General features: G+C 37.8%; 1 protein-coding gene across 2 annotated transcripts in view; it reads right to left on the reverse strand.

Moving 5' to 3' along the window:
* The window catches only part of adam11 (ADAM metallopeptidase domain 11), a 56,786-nt gene that overhangs the window by 15,624 nt on the left and 28,312 nt on the right, over nt 1-12,850 (reverse strand). For both annotated transcript variants that reach the window (XM_048186095.1, XM_048186094.1), the window contains exons 15-20: nt 12,092-12,191; nt 10,449-10,520; nt 10,211-10,303; nt 3,452-3,532; nt 3,304-3,354; nt 2,826-2,889 (exon numbers count right to left, since the gene is read on the reverse strand). In XM_048186095.1, coding sequence (XP_048042052.1) covers nt 2,826-2,889; nt 3,304-3,354; nt 3,452-3,532; nt 10,211-10,303; nt 10,449-10,520; nt 12,092-12,191 — 461 coding nt within the window. The remainder of the gene's footprint in view (nt 1-2,825; nt 2,890-3,303; nt 3,355-3,451; nt 3,533-10,210; nt 10,304-10,448; nt 10,521-12,091; nt 12,192-12,850) is intronic.

Here is a 12,850-nt window from a genome sequence, read left to right on the forward strand (position 1 = left end):
ATGTTGTACGTTTCTGCCTCTCTTTGTTCTTGCAATATAAGTCAAACTCTCCATCTTTCCCACCATAACACTTCCTCAGCACTTGTATACACAGTGATAGAACAGTAACAATGGCGTCAGTTTTACCATATCAGCTACAGCCCAAGCATGGAAAGTGGATTTGCTTTCGCAGCACAGAAAACAGCTACAGTATTTGAGGGCAGGTTAAAATAGACATTGTTCGTGGGCAGCCATTAGCCGTGTTTCCACCATTGGGCCAAAAGCAAGGGTGTTAGTGTTTGCTAGGGCCAAAAGTGTTTCCACTGACACTTTGGTGGCTTCCTCAGGGCTTCCTCGGGGCCAATGGCCAGGGGTTTTTGTCAAATGCCTGTCAAATGCCTTGGGCCAAAGCTGGCCAACTGGGGCTTGAGGAGAGGTCATGAACAAGGAGGAAGCCTATTTGAGTCAGAAGGTGTCAACACTGCTGATTATTTCCCATATTATTATATCAGGCTACCAGCTAACAAACATTTAAGACATATAAAAAATTTTCAGCTAAAAATTCACTTTCAGACACCGGCAAATGTTTGAAATAATTTTTGATTGCAATCCAATGGGCATACTGACCACTGTATGAGGCAGAAATATATTTATATGCAAAGGCTAATTATGCTAACAATTGCGATAATAATTACATATATGATAATGGAAAATACCAGAGACCGCTTAAAGAACATAGACAAATCATATATAATTATAACCATGTATTTATCCGTCTCTACTGTGCCTTTGTTGATACCAGACTAATGCATCTGCAATATTTCACAATATTACAGTTTTTACTGTATTTTTGATTAAATAAATGCAGCCTTGGTGAGCATAAGAGACTTCTTTCAAAAACATTAAAAACTTTTCTGTGCGTGAGCTCCCTCTGTTGCTCTGCTGTTTGTGGTGCTCAGTGACTGTCTGTCTACAACTCTGCATAGCCTTACGGAATGCGCTGAAGACGTGTGATGTCTGTGCAAGCAGGGTGCGTGGAAGTATGGAAATACATATGTTGACAGGCAGGTATAGGACATCGAATGGACAAGCATTTTTTTGGTCCTGAGACTTCCACAGAAGGTATATGTACAGTGCTCAGCGTAAATAAGTACACCCCCTTTGAAAAGTAACATTTTAAACAATATCTCAATGAACACAAAAACAATTTCCAAAATGTTGACAAGTTTTATATAACATCTGTTTAACTTATAACATAAAAAAGTAAGGTTAATAATATAACTTAGAGAACAACATTTTCAGTTTTACTCCGATTAGAGCAACGCAAAAATGAGTACACCCCACTGAAAGTCTCTGGAGCAAGGCTAAATTTTAGACTACAAATGCCTAATTTAACAAGAATTCAACCACAGATGAGTCTAATTATTTATTACACAGGTGTCCAGCAGACAGCTGACTATAAAAGGATGTTAAAACCCCTTCCCATTTCATGCTGTCAGCAATGGCACCACATGGGAGAGAAATGTCACCAGACCTGAGAAAGAAAATAATTTCTTTACACCAGAAAGGTGAAGGCTACAAGAAGATCAGCAAAATTTTACTTATCAGTCGGAATACTGTAGCAAAAGTGGTACAAAATTTTTAAAAAGATGCAACCATTTCACAGAGATGTCCAGGTCGTCCACGGAAGTTAGCACCTCTCCTAAGGCCCAGGCACAAAAAAGCCTGCCTAGAGTTTGCCAGGGCCCATGCTGACAATATTGATTCTGGACTCTTAAGTCTTTAAGTAAAGACACTTCTGTCATGCTCTAGCTAGTTTTCAGTCAGCTAGCACCATGCTGGTAAATGTTGGGGTTGTGTGATGTTGTTCTATGGGGGTGTGTTAAAGGTGGGTTTTAGGGTAGCACTGCAGGGCTACTGGCACAACAGTGGAAATACAGCTTGATTTGGCCATGCGGCTCGAGCCCTGGTCCCTGGCTCGCACTGGCCCAACAGTGGAAAAGCGGTTTTTGAAGACCATAAACAAGCATTATGTAAATTTGTTCCAAACCTATATAAGTTTGTAGTGGAAGTCTGACTAGCATTACTGATGACTTGTTTCAGGCAGTTCAGCATCGGTTCTTTCTTCTGGAAGACAGTAACTACATTTGTCCATCTTTGAAACTTTGCAGACCTTTTACATTCACAAACAGCTGTATTACTACATGAAAAGGTAATATCCAAAAAAAGCATAATAGGGGCACTTTAAAAATAATTTGTAAAATGATTCATTGCACTAATTTAAAATTAACTGGGCAATCACAGTTATCATTCAATGTCACACAAACCAATATCTGATTATCAAGTAACCAGGAGACAATCATCTGACAAATTCAGACAATTTTGTTAATAACCTGTCTGATTCAGTTTATGCATATTGGCACAGTCCAGTTGCTGCTTCTCTATCATCACATTTTCTACAACAACCACAGCCCAAATATTCAAATAAAATGAGTGCTGCAGTGATCGTACAAAGAGTCATCATTAACTGGAGTGTTGTGCAGAAAGTCACCAAAAAAAGTGTCTTCATTAAAAAGTTATGGGAAGGAACTACTGTAAGAAGTGCACAAATTGATGAAACAGTTTTGTAATTATTATTTTTTTAATTCCCGAGGAAGCATTACTTGAAGCATGTAAAATTCAAGACTGGAGATTTAATTTCAAACTCTATTCTAAAAACAAAAAAAATCAAAACAGTACAGATTTATACTATCAAAAACCAAAACCAACCATAATGTCTACATCTGTACTTAATATTCATTACTTGTTTTGGGGTTTTTAAACATATACTGTACAATATTACTCACTGTGGCCCCAAAGTGCCTGACACTGGGCATCCCTTGTCTTACAGCGGCCCCCATAGCAGCGGCCCTGAGAGAGCCAGAAGAGAGTACATCAGCTGATAGTATATACACACACACAGTAGCCTAATAACAGTAGCCTCATGGGTGAAGAAAGGCTGAGATCACACTTTCAGTCAGAAACTACTTTGTTATTGGAGAGACTTGCTTGTGGGATAAATGAATAATGACTAATGCATAGTGTAAACACCACATTTCTACAATTAACTACATCGGGAACTGAACACTTATGCATTTACACACCTCTAAGTGTAACTGTAAGGCCAAGATTACTGCCAAATCAACCGGGGGTGATAGTATTAAAAGATAAGTCTGCCAGTGTTATGCACTAAATCATGCAAACAAAATACAGCAACAATGCTTACTACTGTACTATTGTAGTAAGAAACCTGTTCTTATTAGATAGAAAAATAGAATATTTTACCAGTCCAGCATTGCACATGTAACCATCCAGTTTGTGGACATTATGAGGACACTGTTCGAGAAATGAATGAGAAGCATATGTAAATTTCTTACATTATTAGGATTATGATGATGATGATGATGATGATTTTAAATAAATGTATCATTACTTTACTCGAATCGCCAGTGCATGTTTCCGGTACATCACAGTCATTCACTGCATCCCTGCAGACCACTCCTCTCTGCTCATACTGCAACACACAGTCATTCAGTGAGTTAAATACACAACAAAACTATACAAAATTAATCTAAATTACAACAGCAACAAAAAAAAAACAAAAAAGTTTTTGACTAGTGACTTAGGATTTGTCCCTTTGAAAATGAAGTCATCTAAACAATATTTTTGTTTAAGAAACACACAAATGTGAAAAAAATTATATTATTCACATAAAAAATATTATTCACATAAGCCTCCCCTCTCCAGAGAGTGCACAGCTCAAGAACCACTGTGACTGGATAATGGAGGAGTCACCTAACAGAATAGAGTCTGATATGTGAATGAATCATTCAGGCTGTTTTGTTAACTAGATCAACTGATACAAGAGAAGATCTACTGGGGTGACAAAAAAAAAGAGATTGATATCCCAATGTATAAAATATAAATGTAAGCATTTTCTTGGACTGATTTACAGCAGTGGCACTCCAATGTGATGAGATGAAACTACATTGCATTGGGACATAATGACAAGAAAATATTCTCGATGGCTCATGCAGTGCACACCCAATCTAGTCCAAATAAATGACTCTTTTGAACCGGTTCTTTTTAGTGAATCAAAAGCATGCAATGCAACCAGTGTAGCCCGATCTCAAACAAATCATTCTGGTTCTTTTAAAGAATCGAAGCATGTGTGTAAATATACATGTCAGTATATTATTTATAGGGCTGTAACGCATTAATTTGAACACATTAAAAATATGTAACACAATTAACACAGCATTTGTTTTTTCCCTTTCTGGCATACTTCAGCTAGTGTTACAGTATATGACCACTCTATCTAGATTCCACTCACCAGCTCCACAAAGTGAGAGAGAGCAGCCAAAAGAGGACAGTCCACTCACTCACCTCCACATGCTTCTCTTTGGGAGACCAAAGGGCGCTCCAGTGTTTCAAGCTCTGTCTGGCTACCTATTTTTGATCCTTTCTATAATGTGCTAATCTCAAAGATTAAGACACGCAGGTGAAAATGAGTGTAAATACTTGTGATACTGGTGTTGTATCGAGAGGATCAATCCTCACATAAAAATATTGATACCAAATATTTTAACTAGTGATTCATATTGTGATTAATGTGGAAAATAAACTTGGTGGAGGGAAAATGAACTGACAGCTATCATTCAAACAGAGAGAGAGCTGATACTGACAGAGACAGAAACATTACTACATTACCATTTACACCAGTGGCAGATCTAGTAAGTTATTTATAGGGTGGCAAAGGGGTGTCATGAGGACTATGAGGAGTGGCAACCCCAAAACAAATGCTCATGCATAGTTTTTGTAGATTTATGGCCTAACATACACTGTCACGGGTGGTTGCTCAGAATTAAGCACAGGAACAAACTAAATAAACAGTCTTTAATACAAAAATACTCAGGGAAACAGATATAACAAGACATTAACATTGACATAGACAAGACAAAGACTACAGGAACACAAGGTGTATAAATACACAGGGACAAACAAGTTAATTAATTGAACAACAGGTGATTGGAATGTAACAATCAGGCAAACACAGGCAAACATGACAGAACCAAAAACACAATATACACATTACATACACATTTGTGTTAATGAATATGCAAAATAGTTTCATTATACCACAAAGAAATTATCTATACTGTTTAAAAAGAATTAAAAATAAATAACAAAATGTAAATATCCAGGGCAACAAATCAGATTCTAAATGTCTAAACTCAAAATGAGTTTGTATCATTACACTGTTAAAAGTTTTAGTGTGAAATTACATTATTTTCCAGGGTAATAACTGCAGTAATTTCACACTAAGACTTCAAACTGTGCTCTCACAAATTTCTTGCTAAAGGTTTTATAATTGTACTGTAAAAAAGCAGGGTTTTACTGTGAGTTTACAATAATAGAAAACACAAAAATTACTGTAAACAATATTATACTGTATTTCTACAGTGCATATGTACTATGAAGGTACCCAACATGCAATACAGCATGAATAGATTATGCTTATTAAAAGAAAAATTCACTATTGTAAGAGATCCATCTACAAATGGTTATGAATTTGAAATAAGATATTGGTAAATCTTCATGCTGAAATAATGCTAAAATAAAATCTTCATGTTCATGTTAAGAATAGTTTGACTAACTTAAAATCAGCCAAACAGTTTATTTTATATTCAAGCTTGTCATAGTTTTAACAAATGTTTTCATCTGACACACTTCAGGACTTGGCGAGATCAGAAATTTTAAAGGTGCCATCGAACGTTTTTTTACAAGATGTAATATAAGTCTAAGGTGTCCCCTGAATGTGTCTGTGAAGTTTCAGCTCAAAATACACCATAGATTTTTTTTAATTAATTTTTTTAACTGCCTATTAACTATGCACTGATTCATGCTGCGGCCCCTTTAAATTGCGCACTCCCTGCCCCCTCTGAGCTGTCGACTATAATACAGTGCATTTACAAAGTTCACACAGCTAATATAACCCTCAAATGGATCTTTACAAGATGTTCGTCATGCATGCTGCACGCATACATCGATTCCTGTGAGTATAGTATTTATTTGGATGTTTACATTTGATTGTGAATGAGTTTGATAGTAGCTAGGCTGCAGCTAACGGGCTAAAGCTAACATTACACACTGTTGAAGAGATTTATAAAGAATGAAGATGCGTTTATGAATTATACAGACTGCAAGTGTTTAAAAATGAAAATAGCGACGGCTCTTGTCTCCGTGAATACAGTAATAAACGATGGTAACTTTAACCACATTTAACAGTACATTAGCGACATGCTAACGAAACATTTAGAAAGACAATTTACAAATATCACTAAAAATATCATGTAATCATGGATCATGTCAGTTATTATTGCTCCATCTGCCATTTTTCACTGTTGTCCTTGCTTGCTTACCTAGTCTGATGATTCTGCTGTGCACATCCAGACGTCCTGCCCTTGTCTAATGCTTTGAACATGGGCTGGCATATGCAAATATTGGGGGCATACACCTCAACTGTTACGTAACAGTCGGTGTTATGTTGAGATTCGCCTGTTTTTCGGAGGTCTTTTAAACAAATGAGATTTATATAAGAAGGAGGAAACAATGGTGTTTGAGACTTACTGTATGTCATTTCCATGTACTGAACTCTTGTTATTTAACTATGCCGAGGAAAATTCCATTTTTAATTCTAGGGCACCTTTAATAAGAATACAGTGCCCTCCACAATTATTGGCACCCTTAGTAAATATGAGCAAAGGTGGCTGTGAAAATAAATCTGCATTGTTTATCCTTTTGATCTTTCATTCAAAAAAATTCACAAAATTCTAACCTATCATTGAAGTAAAACAATTGAAAATGGGGGGGGGGAAGCTCATTATGAAATAAATGTTTTTCTCTAGTTCACGTTGGCCGCAATTATTGGCACCAAATTATTGCAACGTCCTTTTCCCAAGATAACAGCTCTAAGTCTTTTTCTAAACTGCCTGATGAGTTTGGAGAACACCTGACAAGATATCAGAGACCATTCCTTCATACAGAATCTCTCCAGATCCTTCAGATTCCCAGCTCCATGTTAGTGGTGCTTCTCTTCAGTTCACTCCACTCATTTTCTTTAGGGTTCAGGTCAGGGGACTGGGATGGCCATGGCAAAAGCTTCATTTTGTGCTAGTTTTGATATTTGTTTTGGATCATTGTCTCGATGGAAGATCCAATCATGGCCCATTATAAGATTTCTAGCAGAAGCGGTCAGGTTTTGATTTACCTGTGTTAGTATTTGATAGAATCCATGATGCCATGTAACTGAACATGATGTCCAGAACCTCCAGCAGAAAAATAGGCCTACAACATTAAAGATCCAGCAGTATATTTAACCATGGGCATGGGGTACCATTTATCCATGTGTGCACCAAACCCATCTGGTGGGTTTGCTGCCAAAAAGCTCTTTTTTTTAGTTTCATCTGACCATAGAAGCCGGTCCCTTTTGAAGTCCCAGTCTTGTCTGACAACTGAATATGCTGGAGATTGTTTCTAGATGAGAGCAGAGGATTTTACTTGAAACCCTCCCGAACAACTTGTGGGGATGTAGGTGCTGTTTGATAATTTTTTTTTAGGCTTTCTGAGACTCAAGACTCAACTAATTTCTGCAATTCTCCAGCTGTGATCCTTGGAGAGTCTTTGTCCACTCAAACTTTCCTCCTCACCACGCATTAGGATGATTTAGACACACGTCCTCTTCCAGGCAGATTTGTAACATCTTTAGTTGATTGGAAGTTCTTAATTATTGCCCTGATGATGGAAATGGGGATTTTCAATGCGTTAGCTTTTTTCTTATAGCGATTTTCTATTTTGTGAAGCTCAACAATCTTTTGCTGCACATCAGAACTATATTCTTTGGTTTTTCTCATTGTGATGAATGATTAAGGGAATTTGGCCTTTGTGTTTACACATATTTGTAATCCTGTGGAACACGAAGTCATGGCTGGACGATTTCATGCTCCTAGTCACCCTGGTGTGCTAAAAAAAAAAAAAAAAAAAAAAAAAAAAAAAAAAAAAAAAAATGGGAATATGAATGGGAATATACTTCAGAGATATTTTATTCCTAAGAATTTAAAGGGGTGCCAATAATTGTGGCCAACATGTATTGGAGAAAAACATTTATTTCATAATGTGAGTTTCCCCCCCACTTTTACTTCGATGAAAGGTTAGAATTTTATGATTTTTTTTAATGAAAGAGCAAAAGGATAAACAATGCAGATTTTTTTTCAGCGCCGCCTTTGCTCATATTTACTAAGGGTGCCAATATTTGTGGAGGGCACTGTATACAAGGTCCAAGATCCCAAAAGGAACAATAATCGCCATTATGGGGACTTTAAAACAATTACAGTGTCAAACAATATAATTTCTTACAGTGGCATGGTTAAAGACAGCTTTATAATGTGAATTCACAGTAAAAGAGCAGAGCAGTGAATTACTGTTATGCAAGCATCATTTTGCTGTTGATTAACAGTAATTCATAAGAAAACAATGCATTACTTTCACAGTAAATTTCTGACTACAGTAATTTATTGTAAAATAATACAATTAAATCCTTGAAATTCCTGGCTTTTTTTTTTTTTTTTTTTTTTTTTTTTTACACAGTGTATTACATACAGAATACAAATTATTTTATTAATATTACATAGGCTAAGGCTACTTGGATTATATAAATCACAAGTTTAAGAGCAACAAAAACTTTTGAGTTTGCTAACATTAGAAAGAAATAGCCTATCAAAATATCAAAGCACTGTGCCTGGTTTAGTCTGCAAACAATGTTTGAGTTTCTGTTATTAATTAGGGGGAAATGCCTGTATGGATGTTATGGAAGTTCAGTCAGAGCACCCTAGCAACCATACAGTATACTGTAGCAAGACCCCAGCAACTGCATAGCAAAAGGATTGCAAGTTTGCAACCACCCAGGATATCCAAACAACCACCTAGCAACACGTTAGCAAACACACAGAACATCTATTCTGACCTTACTTCAAACTATTTTATATTTTTAAACAAGACTTTAAATTAAAACAAGCCAGCATAAATTTGTTTTTCAAACTTTTCAATCTAGTTAATTAAGATTAGATTCTTACCAAACTCTGCTATTAGTTTCGTGATCCTATTGATTCATTTATTTATTTATTTTTGGCAGATAGGCAAAAAGGCCTATATCCATGATGAAAGTGTAGCAGGCAGTTGGAGAATCTGCTTGCCAAACAATATGGAATCCCAGACATAACCTATCCAATTGGGATTAGATTTCTCAGGGGACCTCTAAAAACACATCTCTTTAACCTGGCATACACAACGCATTATTTACTTCTATAATTCAAATCATGTAAATTGTTAGGCTGCATACATTAGGTCAGCCGAATCCGAAACACTTTCCATAACACCTGATGTACTCGGTACATCATAAGAAGAATGGCGTCTACGCTAATATTAGTCTCTCTCTGTTTATCCCGCGGTTTACCGTAGTCTGCCAGATCCAGGCTGTATCCAGATGAGATGAAGGACCTGCGCCTAGACACGACGACAACGCAGCCCTGAAGTGTCAACTAACCGTGCGAAGGCCTCCTTCCCTTTCCTTTCCCTATGTATAGATAAAACGTTATCAAAATGATTCCAGTTCGCATGGAATACACATTAAAACACGCATACCTATAGACTATACACATAAATTAATTGCAAGAATGTAGCTGACTACACTGTGTGCACTGCATGCATGTACAACCCACTAGGACAATTTATAGAAATGTTTTTTTTGCCATTATTTTGTGTTATGCTTGAATTGAAGCGGTACAAGAAGCACTGCTTACATTTTTATTTTATACAGGGATAATTCTGGATTGACAGTGCTTTTTCTTAGGGTGGCAGTTGCCAACCCCGGTAGATCCAGTTTGATTATGGACAACTTTTATGATGCTTAATGACCAAGGACCAAGACCTAAAACAGAACAAAAACCACCATTATGATGGTCATTTAGTCCTTTTTGGAGTTTGATACACTTCCTTATACAACCTCTGAAGGGTCTTGGAGCCTATCCTAGGCTGAAGGCAGGGGAAAGAACTGACATTCTTCGGTCATGTCATAAGGGTGAGTAGATGATGACAGAAAACATTTTATGGGGTGAACATTTCTAACACCACTTACCTTGCAACGGCTACAACAGAGTCCATTGCTACACATTGCATCATGAGTCAAAGTGCATTTTTTACAGCATGCACCCCCAGCACGAGAGCAATCCTACAAGAGTGCACAACCAATAAAAACAAACCATTAGCTTATCAAAGCACTGCAATGGTCTCTTATACTAGCACACTTCAAGGAATGTTGCAGATTTAACTAATGAATACTTAGAGAATGGAAAAAGGAAATTTGTGTCACCCACCACTTGAGAGCCACAGTCACATTCTTCTCCCTGTTCCACAAAACCATTGCCACATTCAGGAGGATCCAACAACTGTAGTGACAGAAAATATCATGTCACTGCCAGATACTTATAATAAATATGCAGTGTTAAGCAAGCTACTCAAAAAAATGTTTCAGGCTATCTATCAATTAACATAAAATCTATCCTTTAAAGAAAGGAGTCAATTGCCTATAAGCTACATGGTAAACGTAGGTAAATACAATCTACTTCATATAATTATTGCTGTCTGTTGTTGGGGGTGAGGTGCTTTTTTTCCGAGAATGCAATGTGCCATAAGTGGCACAAATTTTAGCATAATTTGTACTGGCCATTACAAGGTACTCTGTGAGAGCAGGAGTGTCCAAGATACTGTGAACAGACTCTGGTGCCTTCAAAATACAGAATAATTTGTCTACTGCTGTGATCTCTGCATATCCCAAAAGGGACCAACTCAGCGCTCACATGCCCCACATCAACAGTTCAGAGTGGGTCACCATTGAAGCATATACTGTAGGGGTGGACATCCTGGCCCCCTTCCCAGTAACACTCAGAGTATTTGAAGAGTTGCACAGTGTCCAGAGGAGGAAATTTAAAGTACAGGTGTTCATGAGAGGTCTATCAAGAGCTTGAAGCCAGGGAATCCTACACCATTCCCCTGCAAGCCCAAAGTGATGGACTGGTAGAGTATTTCAACTGTACCCTAACCATCTAGCTTGGCATCTTGGTTGAACAACATCAGCATGACTGGGCCCACAACCTCGTCCGGGTCCTGTGGGCAATTAATTTAGTTTGACAGTGCAGGAATCCAGAAAATACACCCCAACATCCCTCATGTTTGGACAAGAGATCACTACAGCTAGATGTTCCACTGGAAGCAAAGCAGAGGTACTTTGTCCAACTCTGAAATCAGCAGAGTGGTCCATGGCTTTTGCCGGCAAGCGAAAATAATCTACGATTTTCACTAAAGTTAAAGATTTTGCCCTTGGGAACATGGTAATGGTGTACTGCCCAGATACGTATAATTTCCAGTGCGGGAGCCCTGATGAGTTTTTTTGAATGGATCTCAGGCATGGCTTACCATGTCCAACTAACATGTTAAATGCAGCCAGAAAGTTACTACCAGAAGCCCAGAAGCATTGTTAGCCTAAGTAAATTTTGGATGGTTCTGGGAAAAGCAGCCCCAGATAGAGGCCCATCCAAGACTGTGGACTCACCTTGTGACACCATGTACCAAGTATTTGTATGGGAGTGTGCTAAGCTCTAAAGCCTAAAGTATACTTCCCTTGTCAGTTTTCTGCTCTGGCTCGCAGAGAGTCCGCGTGATTTAATTGCGTTATCAACACAGTTTGCTGATGTCTGTGCACACATCCGCATCCAGCCAGACTTGTGAGCAGACAAAAGAGCATGTGCAAGTGATTTGAGTGCTTAAAAAGGCCCACTAGAATCTGTCTCTACACTCTCTCACGGTCAAAGGAGTATACTTTGAAAGGCTTGTGCACTCAGCTATGTATGAGATGGAGCAGAATGCAGAAAATGAAGTACACCTGAGCCTTAAGAGGGGGCAGTTTGATATCTGTGGTGCTATGGGGGGTGGGGCTTTTTTGTGGATGTTCCAGACAAACCTTGTTAGGTTTATTGAAGAGGCAGCTCCCTCCTCCTTGCTGGAGGAACTGAATGTACTCCTCTATACTGCACCGTGAAAACTTTCTGGGTAGATAGTATCTGTCAGGATCACATAATACAATTAATACTGTTCATTTACCCTTACATGGAAACAGTGTGTAAAACTATTTGAGAAGGAACAGCAAAATGTAATTTGTATTTGACAGAACACTTTTATCCAAAGCAACTTGAGGCCAATTCTCACTGCATTAACATGAGGCACAGTCGTTTTGTCGGATCAGTGAGTCACTCCTGTCAGCATCTGTTGCCGTTGATTGGCTCTTAATTTCACAGATTAAACATGCTGAATTTGCATTTGACAGGTCTTGAAAAAGTGACATACTGTAAGCTTGTGACTGCCACCATTGGTTGGTGTCTGTCAATGCAGTGTGAATTGGCCTTTACAGTGCAATCAAGGTACATTATGAGTTATCCTGGGAATCAAATCTATTCTTAAATCTATTTTAGTGCCATGCTCTACCAATTGTGCTACAGAAACAAACTATTTACTTGAAATTTTAAAAAGAATATTCCAGAGTAAGTTAGCTAGCAATCTTTAAAGTAACTAGACGTCTATCACCAACTTGAGTACTGAGGTTACAGTAAAGAAAAAACTTGACAAAGCCTTGTTTGCAAAATAATTTGAAGTTTGAAGGTTTATAGGCCTTAGGGACAGAAATAATGATACAAATGTAATTTAGTGGTGGGCGAACACTACC

This window comes from Megalobrama amblycephala, linkage group LG3 (assembly GCF_018812025.1).
Source record: "Megalobrama amblycephala isolate DHTTF-2021 linkage group LG3, ASM1881202v1, whole genome shotgun sequence".
NCBI lineage: Eukaryota > Metazoa > Chordata > Actinopteri > Cypriniformes > Xenocyprididae > Megalobrama > Megalobrama amblycephala.